The 15,921-nt window shown below is 42.7% G+C and overlaps 1 protein-coding gene across 3 annotated transcripts in view; it reads left to right on the top strand.

The window, feature by feature from the left end:
• The window catches only part of LOC117463462 (protein phosphatase 3 catalytic subunit alpha), a 66,826-nt gene continuing 50,905 nt past the window's right edge, over positions 1-15,921 (top strand). For 2 of the 3 annotated variants that reach the window (XM_071206613.1, XM_034105701.2), the window contains exon 1: positions 1-302. In XM_071206613.1, coding sequence (XP_071062714.1) covers positions 242-302 — 61 coding nt within the window. In that variant the 5' untranslated portion in view covers positions 1-241. The remainder of the gene's footprint in view (positions 303-15,921) is intronic. The other variant, XM_034105702.1, reaches the window with a different exon arrangement.

The raw sequence follows: 15,921 nt of genomic DNA, 5'->3' as shown, positions 1-15,921 counted from the left end.
TGTTTGACTGCACACTGCGCTCAGACAACTTGATACAGAGTAACAGTAAATCAGACAGAGCAGCTCCTACAGCACCAGCAGTGAAATTGTAACCCTGTTGCAAGTATTTTTGGCCGCTGATAGGACCGAGTGAGATCACTGCGGTCTCTTTTCTCGGATAGACTCGAGAGTTGTTCGGCAGGAGCAACGCAGGGACCGTTTTCTCATTTCTGCTATATCTCAATATTATACTACACTGGAAATGTCCGAAAACAAGCCGAATGATGAACCGAAGTTATCTACGACGGACAGGGTGGTGAAATGTAAGTGTCATTTTTCATGCCACAGCTCTGAGCAGCACTTGAAGAATTCGCGCTCGTAGCAGCAGCAGAAATGTAGACGAAAATTGTTTGCTGGCCATAGAGGAAGAAGGGTGTTAGCCGAGCTATGACAGCAGCAGTAAACTAGGAAGTGAGGCTAACTCCACTTTGGACCAGAGCAATATTTTTTCTAGAAATGTGTCACATTCTGACTGTCCGCTTGTCTGTACATGCACTGTTTTCATTATTGAGCCAGCAGTTTGCCAGATGCATGCTCGTTTGGTTCCTCGCAGCGTTACAGTATGCATGCAGATATGGCACACACAGTGCATTCAAACCTCTGGGCGATTTCCCCTCATGCATCACCAAGCATACTTTTTACCAGGGCTCCTTCTTTTCTTTTTTTTGTTACCATTGTATAATACTGCTGGATGTCGCCTATAACGTAGTATGATGGAGCTATCGTGTGCCTTCAGTGTTCATGCCATATGTGCTGCTTTCTTCCTGCCTGTGCATTTTACAGGTCTGACATTCCACCTTTGCAGTGTACCATAATAATGCAGTAAAGATCATAATCAAGTGGACCTACCCCTCAGCAGGAGCAGTGCAGCCTGCCCAGTTTCATGTCATCTTATGTTGACATAAAAGGCAGCACACTTAAAGTTGCAGTGTTAAAGCCAATGTCTGTTAGAATATGAGCACTTTATGTCCTTCCAATTTCTTATGCTGGAAGGCAAACCCAAAGCCTTCCCTTAGTTAGATTGAACATGACAGGATGTGTTTTTATGCTTGCCGGTTGTCATCCAGCAGCACTAGTTGCAATGCATTATCCTCGCCCGCTCCAGTACACCACAACAGGCATGTGCAGCGTGTGGAGGGAATCGTTGAGTAATTTTATTCAGGCTCAGATGCAAAGGTTCAACCAGTTGAAATGATTGGATCATTGGTGACCATTAAACATCAATATTCTGCTGAGAAAGGCAGCGCTACAGTGTTCAAAAGCCAATGACTGGAATCATTGACTTTATTAAAGACAAGCCTGAGCTCTGCCTCGCGCTGTATCACATAGTTATCATTAGCTAGTGCCATTTGAAACTGAATGAATGTTCAACAAAATGATAAGTCTTCTCTGTAGCAAGTCCACAGCTAACCAGTTGTGTTGTGGCTATTTTGCTCAGGAAAAGGGCTTCAGAGTCACAGCAGGTCTGAGGTCTCTTCTGTGATGAATATTTCAAGAGATCATCCCCCTACAGTCTCCACCAACTTGAAGGCTAATGAAAAATAGATTTGACAAGTATGGGTTTTTAAAAGAGATGTACTGTAACATTATCACTGGGAGACGTGGCCGGTCGTGTTGGATCTGAAGCTACTTTTCCCTTTGGCACGCTGAGGAGATGCCATCGTACTGCACCTCCTGACTCTGCTCTACGCTCGGGGAAGCTCTGCTATTGGCTTAATCAGGTTACAAATAATCGATTTACCATTAGAGACGCTGTCAGGGAATCTTGAGAGCTCAGATTCTAGGGCTCAATCTCAAACCTGATGTTGAGATCAGCAAAGTAACTCATTACAGTTTGGAGCAGTCGGTGTTTTGGTAATGCATCAGTATTATGACAACACAGACGCTGGCTGTGTACAAAGCACCTCTCCAAAATAACTGCAGGCTATAGGTGTGAAGTCATTTGTTTTCAGCTGCCTAGTTTGCCCTGCTACAGGGTGTCAGGCCAACTTATCAGAAGTGCTTTGCATCTACCTGTTTTCAGAAACATTCTCACAATGCCGCTGAAAGCCTCTGCCGCAGAGTAATTACTCATAAGAGTGTAATCAGCTGAGGCAGGAGAAATTGCGTGATTTTCAGAAAGATGGATTGAAGCTGAAATAGGAGCAATTTCGAACATGAAGCCGTTCTGTTTAATGAGCTCCATCAGGTGCATCTTAGCCAGTGGTTTAATGTTGTTTAAAAAGCCTGCTCACACCTCTGTTGACTGTTGCATCTGGCTAAACGGTGTTTAACCTGTTAGGCCCCAGGCATGTTTTTCAGGTTTCAGGCTTGAAAATGACATGCCCAGAACAAATGACCATATCTTCACTTCTAAAAGGGGTAAATTAATCTTTTTTTCTCAAAGCAATGATAAACCTGTGAGTTGGATGTAGAAAAGTCAGAATCAATATAGATGTTTTTATTTTAAAGTAAATTCAGATTGAACATAGTAAAACAACTGTAAATTATAGTTTCCGTCCAAAAAAAACCAAAACATTACTTATAGTGAAAACCACCTTTGAATGAGGGGATAGTAGACTAAAAGCTTTAGGAATCCAAACTAAAACATAATAAGTACCCTGTGTAAATTTGACCTTTTTAGAGAGATTTAGAAAAAACAAAACCCACCTGGGGTCCTTTGGGTATATTTGCCATATCTCTGGAACCTGTTGAGGTCTCCATATTAAGTTGAATAATTAAAACGAAAGTTAATATAATCAAATAATAATCAAATATATTCTTGTATAACCCACAATGAAAATGCATTATATTTCATGTTGTTCTATAATCACAGTATTTACAAACACAAGGGGTTTGGTAAATTGAGTTTAAGGCCTATTATAGTTTAATGTCACAACTGAGGTGGGCCAGTTGAGGTTGGAATTTAAATGTCACAACTGAGGTGGGCCAGTTGAGGTTGGAATTTAAATGTCACAACTGAAGTGGGCCAGTTGAAGTTAGCATTTAAATGTCACAACTGAGGTGGGCCAGTTGAGGTTAGAATTTAAATGTCACAACTGAGGTGGGCCAGTTGAAGTTAGCATTTAAATGTCACAACTGAAGTGGGCCAGTTGAGGTTAGAATTTAAATGTCACAACTGAGGTGGGCCAGTTGAAGTTAGCATTTAAATGTCACAACTGAAGTGGGCCAGTTGAGGTTAGAATTTAAATGTCACAACTGAAGTGGGCCAGTTGAGGTTAGAATTTAAATGTCACAACTGAAGTGGGCCAGTTGAGGTTAGGATTTAATGTAAGAAATGTAAAACTGTGAATTGAGGTTTTATATTAGAGAAGGACCACAGCATGATATATTTCGTATGATTGTAACGACAGAAGGTAAAAACCCTGTAAAAGTGTGGACCATTTTTTTCAAATAAAATCATCCCACCTTTTTGGATTGGGATAACTTAAAAATAAATCTGCGCTCTCCTCTCCTGCTTAAAGGTAAGATTGCACACTGCCAAACTCACACTTAGGCAGGGCCACACCTCATTACTGATACCAGAATCCTTCGGGATCACTTAAACGGATTTCGTGCGCCGTCTGAATTGAAACGGCAGTTAATTGAACCTGGTTCTTCAGGAGTTAGTAGAGGTGAGACCTAGCTGATCCAGGTGGATAGATAGATAGACTCAATAGCTTCCGTTAGGTTGATTAGTAGGTCTGAGTAATTGCTGGAATAAATTAACAGGCCTCTCGACTCCAACAAACCCATTGGTCGATTTTGGTGATTGACACCTCTTTTGAACCGTTGGAGCCAATAGAATCGAGGGGGGGGTTCCTAAATCCATCTAAACAATACCATTGAGGATTGAGAGTGATGCACATGCAGTTTGCCCAAACTGAAAGCTATGTTGCACTCTACCTGCCTGTCAGCCTTCCATCTGTGCACAAACGTATCTCGTGCCCTCATTGGTCATGTGCGCGTTTGTGTGTGTTGGAGGAGGGGCTCTGTGAGGAAGTGGCAGATTTTTTCCGGCTGTATATTTTCAAATTCTAGCGCACTCGAGCCGGTTTCTCCAAAATTATAAACCCCACCTTTTAGCTACCCAAGCGACAATCCTGATATCATGACGTCTTTTGTCTTTTTCTTTAACTTTCATAGATGATTTGATGAATCATTAGTTTTATAAATTGTATTTTAAAATAGTGAAACATTTCCATCCAACTTTCTCCAAAGTGATGTCTATTAGTGTCTTGTTTCACTTAGATATAAATCACCAAGTCTCCATATTGGGGCAACATTTGGAGGATTTTCACATAAAACAATTATTTCAACAATTAATCGATTATTTAATCATTATTCTGTCAATTGCCTAATGGATTAGTTGACTAATTATTTCAGCTTTGTCAATTAATCTTTGGTCCATGAATTGTCAGAATACAGTATAAAATGTAAGAAAATAGTTTCAAACCAAATTTAATAAAATAGTTTTTTTTAATTCACAATCCAAAACCCCCAAAATATTTGAGTTCAATACTAAATCTAATCAGGAAAACCAGATACAAGAACTGTTTCCCTGCACTTTTGCTTGAAAAGCAATCAAAATTGTATTATTGCATTTTTCTATTACTATTACTATTTAACATTTGTATTTGCAGCTACTACCTTAATTAATTTTTTTTTGTACGACTGAATGCGGAAATCTTTCTCTGCATGTTTGTACCAAAGCAACCCTCAGTTACATATAAAATAAATCCACAGTTAGTAATATGGTGCGATCATGACAACCAGCATGCTCCAAAGCGAAACATGCGCAGTAATGGTGTTTTTCCGTCGCTGCGGAAGAAGCCGGGCCCCCGACGATGGGTCCTCCTCTCTGAGTGGGGATGGATGACATCTCTGACATTTGACTTTTGAGGAGAGGCCCCCGCTCAGACATGCGTGGGTCAGAGAGGCGCTGGTGGTGACAGCGGCGCAATGCCAGTCACTGATCCCAGCAGGAGAGCCGGGTCATTTATAGAACAGCACATTAAGTAATGCCACATACTTGATCCCTGCCTCACATATGATCATCTGCATATCATTCTGCTTCACTGTGTGTGTGCGCCATCACCTGAGGTACAAAGACGGTGTAATAACGAGAGGTAACATTACCATTTGTCCGGATTTCCCTCGGGTAGTCATCGCCCTCACTAATATATCCTCATTAGGATCCATAAAACCCGTCATTAGCTTTATTTGCATGGCAATAAGATTAAAGTTAAGCGATTTATAATAACTGCTGCGGCTGTTTGAGATTTCAATCCAGTGCCAGTCGGCTATGTCTGTAGTTTGGGAAGTTACAATTTCAGGGAAAAGTGTCTGTTATATTTTGGTGAAGTCAGAAGGTAATTGGTGTTGCTAATCCTGGGCAAATCAAATTGTCAGTCGCTGCATCCCGAGTCTGTTTTTGCCACATCATTCATTCTTCTGCCAGACCGTCAATTAGAATGAAGATTGAAAAATGGCCATTTTATACTGCTCTGTTAGATGAGGACAAAGCGCATAGATGATCAAACTGTCTGCATGCGATGTGCTTGCTGCCCGGAAATGTAAGCGTTCATCTGAGGGTAGAAAGATTCTGATAACTGCAGAATAGATTGTTTTTGTATCTAATGGAGCAAATTGCTCTTCTCCGTGAGAGTTGCCGTATTTGATTTCGTAATGGTGAATACTCAGCATTTCTAGTCTATCAAATTATTGAATATATTGTTGTATATATTCTGTAGCTCATTCCGTTTAGCTTTTAGAGTATTATATTCTGCAGTTTTTTCTTTTTTTAAACTCCACATTTTTTCCCCCAGCCTCTTATTTTTGCTAATTTGCTGCATGTCTGTGTGGTATATTATTATCACTGTGGGTTGGACAGAAGTAGCAATTTAACTGTCTTTTGGGGCTTCAGGCAATTGTGATTTGCATTTGCTGACATGTTATCGACAGAACTACTCTTTAATCCCTTTTTAAAACAATGAATAATCCCTAGATAAATTCAAAACACTTGAACAGCTAATAACTCTGATTATGCTACCGCAGCTTTCAGATGCATACAGGCAGGTTAAAGTGACGATACTCTTGTTGTGCGAGGATGAAGCAGCGTGGGTAATAGGAGCCTGTGATTGGTTGACCTGTGTGAACAGACGGCGCTTGATCTTCAGCACCAGAGCAGCTGCTTAAATAGCAAGCTGTCAATATCAGATCCAATGAAGTTGAATCATTTGAGGGAGTAAAAGTCATGAACACGATTATTATTAATTGTGCGGCAGAGTTTGCTGATTGGTCCATCCTTCAGCTGCCGGCCTTAATTGATTATCAGGTTTTTCTCTGCAGCCTTCAATCTTGTCTTCAGTAATGGGCCCGCAGGATTCAGATTGAGTGTGTGTTGCTCTCTGTTTTCTGAAAAAGTATGTCTTCAGGGAAGCCTTCTCCCTGCTTGCTGTCATGTCTGCTGGCTGGGGGGGGCCGACACCTCCTCCTCAGCATCTTTTGACAGCGGTCCACTCAAGCATCTCGACCTGGAAATGTCGCCTTCAGCAGAAACTGTGAGTGACCAGAGGATAACCGAACAAGCCCGTCCTGTATCTGCTGTGACGCAGGACATTCTTTTGCTGTGTTTTGATATTATTGTATTGAATCATGACCTGAACTCCCCGTGTTGTGATGCTCAGATACTGTGGTCTCTGAACCAGAGTAAGTGCACCTTTGCCGCTCATTAGATTAAAGAGGAATTAGGCTCTGTTGTGGATTTAGGGCATGGCAAAGCAGCGGATTTGGACAGATTAAGCTCTATATAGGGGGATAAAGGCGGCTCTGCTCGGAGGTTGTAATCTGACTCCATGCATTAGCGGCTGCTCTTGCTAATTCATGTGAACAAATGGATGTTGGATCTTGTATACCCACCTTGGCATTTTTAGACTTTTGCTAATCCCATGAGTACAGTTTGTGGATTTACAAGCATTTGAACTGCTCCTATCAACCACCAAAGTATCATTTTGCAGAAAAACAGATACGACGCATCACTTTGCTATAGACCCCCATCGAGTTTGGTAGACATCAACCTCCGTTTAAACAAACACTCAGCATATTAATGGATAGCAGACGCCAACGCACGGCCCTAATGTCCGCTACAGTGGATAACAAAAGTGATTTGGAATAGGGACAGAGCTCTGTGTCATTAGATCACAAATCAATCAATGCAGTGTCTACAACACATGGTACTGCATGATGGCAGCCAGCACAGTGAGTGTGGGGGAGGAGAGGCTAACCCAGTGAACTGGGAGCAACTGGGGGGGGGGGGGGGGGGGTGTGTATTTGAGAGGCCAGTAGAGCACTAAATCCGCTTTCTCACCTCAAGCCACAATAAATGCGACACAGTCTACACACTCGTATGCATGCACCTTAGCGAGAGCATGGGTTACTTTGAGTTAATTTAGGAAGTGGATTTATTTTAGAAAAACCATCTGTCAAGGGACTGGGGCCAAATGCTGATGAGAGCAAAATTTGTCAAGGGCTGTGAATCATTGGCTTTAACCGATTCGTCTGAGTAACTACTCGGTGAATGATGATTTGGTTCAGAAGTGATGATTGTTGTTGCATAATTGGCTTTGTAAATTGCATTCTGATTTGCAAATGTGCAATAAAAAGGAGGCCGTCATTATCGCTAAGGTGAATTGGAAAACGCAGCAGGATAATTCTGCAGGATGAAAAATCTATTTAGCGGTTTATAAAACAGACAAAAAAATCTATTCACACATCTGATCAAAAGCATTCCCTTCTTGTTTACTGCGGAAATTCATGAGAAAGAACAATTTACAAAAATGCTTTATAAAAGTAGTCCAACTGTGTTCCAATGTTGTCATCACAACATTACTCAAATATATGCTTATAGCACCACGAGCAGAAGTGACGGTACCAATTTGACTGATAAGGATGCACAGATTTGACGTTTTATTTAATTTAGCAAAGTTTAGAATGTGAATTTGTGTATTTTGCATCCAATTTTTTCTTTCTGTAGGGATCCATAACTCAAGGGATTTTGTTGGTTGCAGTGCTTGTTTGTGAAATACAGCATCAGTTATTATAAAAAATGATTAGAAGATACTGTACACCCAGAAAGAAAATGACCCACTAACCAAAGCCACATTGTTTCATTCTTCTCAACAGATTAGTTCTGATACACCTGCATCATTTATAATCAATGCATGAGTGCAATGAACGGAACCTTAAAACCCTGAGCTTTATCATAAGCGGAGAAATGCACTCTGGTTACATTTTCATTTCCTGAATATTTATTTATCCCCAGCCTACAGGTACACACACACACACACACCTCAACCCGCATGCTAAATGAGAAACCATTCTCGTGCCACTGAATAATGTGTTGTGCCTTCAGAATGAAACACGGTAATCTTGTCTTATTGAGGACAAATCTCCTCCAGTTTGAACAGTATGTTGGCCTCCTGCTATACTTGACTCTATTACAAGGAGGAGGTTTCTTGCGGTGAAAGCATACCTGTCTGCTCAATGGGAAGCTTGTCTTGGTGGATTTGGACAAGCCCGTGCATGCTGCTGGGTGACAGAAGCAAACATAGACACACACACACACACTCCTGTCTTGTGCCAGGCGGCGCTTTGTATTTAAATATGGGTAAAAGGAGTAAACCCATCTGCGGGCGTCCTGTAAATAGTAGATTAGTAAGCAGAGAAAAGTCACCACAGCGGGGGGGGGGGATGTTGTAACTCTTGTGTTGGCTCATTGACTCAGTGCATGTAACGGGGGGGTGGAAGGGGGGGCGGACATGGGCAATATCTCATGGTAACTGTCTAGTTGAGATTGCCTCTTCTCTGCTGTCATGCCGGCATCGGTACTTGTTGACACACACACACACACACACACACACACACACACGTTGAACATGTTGCAAATGTTCCTATGAAGAAGTGATGAATATGCAGATTTCTTTCATTTTCAGTAGGCAGGCGTGTTTGTAAGGGAACATCGAAGACGCACAACCTACACACTTCATCCGGCATCATGGCTATGTATGTCATAATCAGTGATATTACAAGCGTTTACAAAGTCAGGTTGTAATGCAGTACATTTCAGCTTTATGTTGGCGCATGTGGACGACGGCTGAAGCTTAGGCACAGAGAACAGAAGGAGGCACATGGCACGGTGCATTCAGACAATTTGCCGAGTGTTTTTCGCGAACTCACAGGCTTCATAGCATTTTCAGCATTTGTAGGTTTTTAATATAAACCAGCAGACCTTTTTGAAGTGTGGGACACGTATTGAATATCGTGTGTACCAGCTGGCCGGTTGTTTGCCGCTCTATGAAAGAACATAGTGGAGAGTTCACCTTTTTGTGCACTTCATCATTTGAGCTGCGGCTTGGGAAATGAATCTACTGCCGGACAGATTTAATCAGCATGTTGTACACACACGGCTCCTTTTAATTATCAGACCAATCAATACTTTTAATCAAGTGTCATGGATATACTTCATTAAAGCCTCGGCGAACAGTGGGGGCAACAATAAGGACAATTGAACCACTTGGCTGTCTCGAACAATACGATTTAGCATCTTAGAAAAATACATATCTGTTGCCCTTGAGTTCTGCATGGAGCCTTCTAACAATAAGGTGTTTTTATTCTTAACTTCTCACCTCCATTAAGCAACTGAGCTCGATTGGTGAGGGCCTTAATTACAGATGGGTAAATGACTGAATGTATGCCACCTTGTTCCCCTTTGTTTATCCACTGTTGATCATGCTCTGCGAAAAGACAACCCTGGGGTACTTTTCCTTTCTTTCAGGTGTCGTTGGCTGACTAGCTAAAGCACCCAGTGTGTGGACGGCGAGAGAAACTCCAGCTATACAAATACAGCTGGAGGTGAGTCGAGGCCCCAAGGTTTATTTACACTCATTCACACGCGTTAATTATAGACCACCTGGCTGAAAGTGATCCCCCGTATTCCACGTGGTGTTGCATTTGGTTGGTGTCTGCTTGTCTAAGTCTAACATTGGAAAAAAAGTCTTTCATTGGATGTCAGCTTGTTCTATAATTGACTTGACAGGAAGTTGTTTTGATGATTTGTGTGGCACTTCCTGATGTTGGATAACATTTATTTTTAGTAATCAGGCCTTCCATTTAAAAATGCGTTGAAGTTTAGGATAGGATCATTTTTATTATAGGGAATTCTGCATTAGACCTGCCAATGTGTCGTAAGGCAACCAGGCAGAAAGGGGTTAAGTTTTCCCCGAGCTGATGATGGCAGGCCTCTCAGTCACTGCTGCCCACGTGGAGAGGAGAGAGAGAGGGGGTGGCTGGCCCACTCACACTCTGCAGAGGTTGACCACAGGCAGAGGTGTGTGTGTGTGTGTCTGTGTGTGTGTGTGTGTGTGTGTGTGTGTGTGTGTGTGTGTGTGTGTGTGTGTGTGACCATGTTTTGTCTCTTGTATCAGGCCCCGCAGGGTCAACTTAAAAAGGACATTTGATACTGGCAGTTGGCCCTTAGCAATATTTTCTCTGCTGTAGTCGGCTAAATGTATCTCAGTTAAAGTAAGAATTAATTTATATTGGCGTATCTCCCCTAGTGTGTGTCCGAATACCTAAAGAAGAAAGCAGAATGACAGTGTTTCAACAAGTAAAAGCTCAAGACTTAAACACTGCCTCATTGCTAACCAGCTGAACTTAAAATCATTCTGAGCATTTTGCTAAAGGATATCTTAAAAATAACTGAATGTATCTGCAAGGATTTAACCTTATCTTAGCCGCAGTGTGACATGTGGGGGTGAAGAGTTTGGTCTACTGTTGCCAGGCGGAGGGAAGCGCGCTGAAATTGCAAACTGATATCTCATGGTGCACATCGTGCCTCTGTTAGCCAGTTGTGGAGAGGTTAGTGTGTCCAATGGCTCCGATTGATTTTGTGCCCGTCCAAACTACGCCAGGGAGTCATATATTACAATGACCAATCATTTGAGCTTTATTGCTGCCCCGCTCCCCGTCAGACCGTTAGGAGTCAAGGCAGTGACTCCTATTGTGTCTCTTTGCTGTCAAGTGGGCCTGCCACTGATGAGCAGTTGGCTTTATTGGTTGTATGCAGAGATCCTGTTTCTCAGTGGAATGTAGTTGATGGACGAGTTGTCATTGTTGTGCATGCTCATACATGTGTTTGTGTGTATATACGTGCGACGACGACTCAAAACAATGTCCAACTCAAAAGAAGTAGGGACCTCCCATGCCAGGGATTTTGAATGTTATTTGTTCAAATCTTACTTAAAACTGAACCATGAAACCAAGCTAATCTCCACTCTGTGTTCATTCCTGAGCCCAAGATGTGGTCCCATTGTTGGTCATTAATGCCGTTGTCACACCCAAGTCCTACACACACACATGCTCGCTAGCTGTTGTGTTTTTTGGCAGCTTTGCCATATTATGTAGGCCTTTTTTATAGTGGCCCAGCCCCCACAGAAACTGGCATGGTTTTTAGAGGGACACACCAGCTCACACAGTGACAGTCACTGCGGTGAACACAAGTACGGGTATGTCCATGACGCAGTCTAAAGAAGACTAAGGAGTGCCATTTATTTGACAGCTTTTCTACTCGGCCACACGGTTACTTAAAGTCAGCACAGTATTTTTTCACTCCTGTAAAAATACTGCAAACTGACTACTTATTTCATTTTGACTTTCTCCGTCTGTCCCTGTTCTGTCAGGTTCCAACATCCAAGAACATATTGCTTCTCTTTTTCTTCTAGCCGCGGTTCAGCCATCCCCGCTTTCAACCATGACTACAACACTTCCTGTCCCCACTGTCTGCCTTTCATTCAGCATTTCTCCTTATTCCTTTTTGCACACTCACTTGCTCACGCTGCTGCCCGAATGTGTCAGGCCCAAGTTGTAAGACCGACACACCCGTAATGCTTTAGCCTCATCGCCCTGTATAGAACGTAATCCGATCCCCATGGCGGAATGTGGCACGCCTTTGGGACGGCCAAATGGAGGTACCAATCTGCCCGTCAGCCGGCAGATAGTGTATCTCCCAGTGATTTTTAAACCAGCTCTTCAGCAGCAATTGGCAAGACTCTAATCGATTTAGCATTCCCTCCCCACCAGACCAAAGTCACGCTTTATTTCAATTTCAGACTCTTTTTAAGAATTAGTGGAGTACTTTCTATTTTGTAAACTAAGAAGGCAGAGACTTTTTTTCAGTCAAACAGATGGTGTAAGTAGTACAGGGCTATTCACTTCCACATAAGGATGCAGCCCTGCATGAGATGTCTTTAGGAAGCATATCTGCTTTTGATACAAATCAGCAAACATCCATGACACAGAGCAGCGTATTGTTTTATGTTTGTATTCCCTAAAGGAGAGGTGTAACCCTATTTAAATGCAGTTATTCAATTCAGCATGTTCCGTCATTATACATGTATAATGGTGACTAAAATGTCATTCTAATAAATGAGGCACCGTGTGAGGCAAAGCGGAGGAGGGGGAAAAGTTCACAGAAGTAAAGACCTTCAAAGAAGTTGATTATCGGGTCTGTATATAAAAAGATGCGCCTTTGACCACAGCAGAGGAGAGTCTGGGAGACGAGGATCCCTTCAGGCCGTCAAGCTGTCAAGTGTCCCTCTCTGACTCCTCAACCTACTCACTGACCTGATCCTGGAGGATGCATGCCCTTTGTAACAGGCCTGTGTGTCCCTGAAGGGATCAAGGGCACAACCTAAGCAGTCCTCTACACCTTGACTCACACTACCCAGCAGCACCTAGAGCTTTAGAGAGGCCCTTACTTAAACCTCTTATCTTTGATTGGACGCAGAGATGGCTTTTCAGATGTGATGCTTTAACTGCCTTTAATCTCAAAGCTTCTAGGAAAGCCTGCACAGATGGTGCCTTCAGCATAATACTCTGCTAGTGAATTTTAAAAGTGCTTTCTCTGCAATACGGAGATCAGGCCAGCGGCAGGGAAGGATGATTTACTTTAGAGCCACGTTTAGCCCAGAAGGATTGCATAATACAGAAGCAGCTACTTCAGGGGTTGTGTGTGTGTGTGTGTGTGTGTGTGTGTGTGTGTGTGTGTGTGTGTGTGTGTGTGTGTGTGTGTGTGTGTGTGTGTGTGTGTGTGTGTGTGTGTGTGTGTGTGTGTGTGTGTGTGTGTGTGTGTGTGTGTGTGTGTGTGTGTGTGTGTGTGTGTGTGTGTGTGTGTGTGTGTGTGTGTGTGTGTGTGTGTGTGTGTGTGTGTGTGTGTGTGTGTGTGTGTGTGTGTGTGTGTGTGTGTGTGTGTGTGTGTGTGTGTGTGTGTGTGTGTGTGTGTGTGTGTGTGTGTGTGTGTGTGTGTGTGTGTGTGTGTGTGTGTGTGTGTGTGTGTGTGTGTGTGTGTGTGTGTGTGTGTGTGTGTGTGTGTGTGTGTGTGTGTGTGTGTCCTTTGGTCTTTATAGAAGTAATTCCTTTGTTGCCCTCCCTCATATTCGAGCCCAGTATCGTTTTTTTTGCTTTTCTTTCTTGGCAGTCATGTCTACCTGCTGGCAGGAGAACCCACCACACCCGCACAGTCAGATACAGAGATGGGCCTGAGAGGTGGGTGTGGGCAAGGGGGGGGAAATAAGTGAATGCAAAGGAAGGGGACTCTTAGGGGCCTTGTTGTCTTGTCAAGAGGTGGGAGGAGGTGTCTGACTGCGCCATCACATTGCCTCACCACCTGTCCCTCAGAAAAACCACAGTCAGTCTGCCAGAAATGAAATCTCAGCCATGGATCTCCATGACACAAGCTGGCAATGCCAGAAAGTTGATCGTTGCAATATTCAATGTCTTATTATACTGAAATTCCAATCCCCCTTTTTTTTTTTTAAATGAGATATTTGTAGCTTCGTATGACATTTCTGACCCTCCCTTGTCCTTTTGACACAGCATTGAGGAATGCCATTTCACATATGTGTTGGGGCTATTCTAGTTTGCTTAAGAGGGTTTGCCCCAGTTCACATATCACTGTGATAGTAGCGGGAGGTATTCCCTTTCATGTCGAGCAGGTAACCTCCCCAGCAGAGACGTGTAAGGGAAGAGGGTTAATTAATGATGAGGAATGTTATCTAAAGTTCAGGTAGTGGTTTATTTGGGTCAGGCTGAAGTCTTGCTCCATTTACCGAGTGTAGGTGCAAATATAGACTGGCCTTCCCCTCTGTATGCGTCGAGTAATTGCATTCTGAAATGCCAACATCTCTGCTGCCAATGAGCCCTCCTTGGGAGGTGCGATCACGCCTGTTGAGGCATATTATCTCAGGCAAGCTGTGAATGAAGACGGAAAACACTGAAGTCAGTTCAGAGTTTCTGAAACGTGATAACGTCTTTCTATTGTATACTGTATAGTTTTAGATGGTATTCTTTTGAATTGGAGTTGTGTGAATATAACTTGTCAGTTAATGGTGGCAGTACCACTTGGGTCAGACTTGACCTCCTGCAGGTGTCAGCCAGATATGTATTATGTTCAAGAAATCTTATGTAGATTCCATCCTAGATTAGGTTTCGGTTATACACCATGATCAAGACATAACACCCCCTAAAACTGGCACCTTATGTGTTCTGCCAGCTCACACTCCTTGGCAGTGTTCTCTCCAGAGGGTTAACATGTGTGGATTAAAATATTTAAAAGTGGTTGAAAAAGAAGAAGCCACAATATCCCTACAGTTGAGTGTAACAGGCTGTGAAATGGATAAAACATTCATCAGCATTTAAAAAACGAATTCCAGTTGAGACATGTAGGACTAGTTTGCTAGTCAATTTAATTGAGGATGCATTCTGCAATATATTTGACTTCCCCGTTATGGTACCATCAAAGTATTGAGTTTTACATATTTAACTTAGTAGTGAACCCAAGCTAAACGGCACACAGTGTATCTGTATCGTGTCTAGCTGACCGGCTGCATGTCAGTACCCACTCAAAGAACAAGCCTCCAACAGGAACGCTTTGTAAAGTGGAGGCCTGCGCTCTGGGGTTAGTGGGGACACATGTTCTTCTCGATAGACCTGTGTCGTCATGTCCTTACCAACACAAGCGCCAGTTGACAGGAAGACGGAGAGTGCTGAAGGACTCGCACAAAGGTGGTTCTGTGCACGTGTAGGGCCAGGTTTTGGAACAGACTGGAATCCAAACACGCCCACCAACCCCTCCTTAGCTGCCTGACCTTTCTGTTTACCGTCTCAAGAAAAGGTTGAAACTGTAGCCTTGAAGCTCTTCAGAGAGATGCCAACGTTGAGACCTAAACCAGACACATGATATCCCAGATCCTATGGGTAGGTAGCCTTTGATTTATTAATGACAATTAAGGGTAGTGATCAGGTGTCATATCTGCAATATGAGAACATTGGATATTTGCTTGTGTGTGCATTTTATCAATGGCAGATCATACACTTGATCTCACTTGTGCCGTTCAGAGCCGTTAAAGCTGGTGAATGGCCAGCTGACCCACAGAGCATAGACTTTTGCAAATTGCTTTGCTTTCCTTGTCTTCGATGTAAGCTCATGTTCTTGCTTGAACAAGAGAAATGATGGATAAATGGACCTACATTGATGAAATCAGGGATTCACTGGTCTGTACAGCCAGGCCTATACCTTCCTTTGTCAATGTCTGGAGACAGCCAATAGAGTTGCAATGATTGGGCGACCAATTGATGAGTCAATCGACAGAAAAAAAAACGTAGATAAACAAGTAATTGTTCTTTTAAAAGTGGCTGAAAATTATATTTATTTTCTATCCGTATAGAGTTCCTGATTTTTTGTTTTTATATAACAATAAACTGAATATATTTGGGTGTTGGACTGACTAAATAAACTGGGATGGATATTTTTAACTTTTCCAGAAATGTTATAGAATACATGATTAA

This window comes from Pseudochaenichthys georgianus, chromosome 18 (genome assembly GCF_902827115.2).
Source record: "Pseudochaenichthys georgianus chromosome 18, fPseGeo1.2, whole genome shotgun sequence".
Classification (NCBI taxonomy): domain Eukaryota; kingdom Metazoa; phylum Chordata; class Actinopteri; order Perciformes; family Channichthyidae; genus Pseudochaenichthys; species Pseudochaenichthys georgianus.
This window is presented reverse-complemented; position numbering and strand designations above follow the sequence as displayed.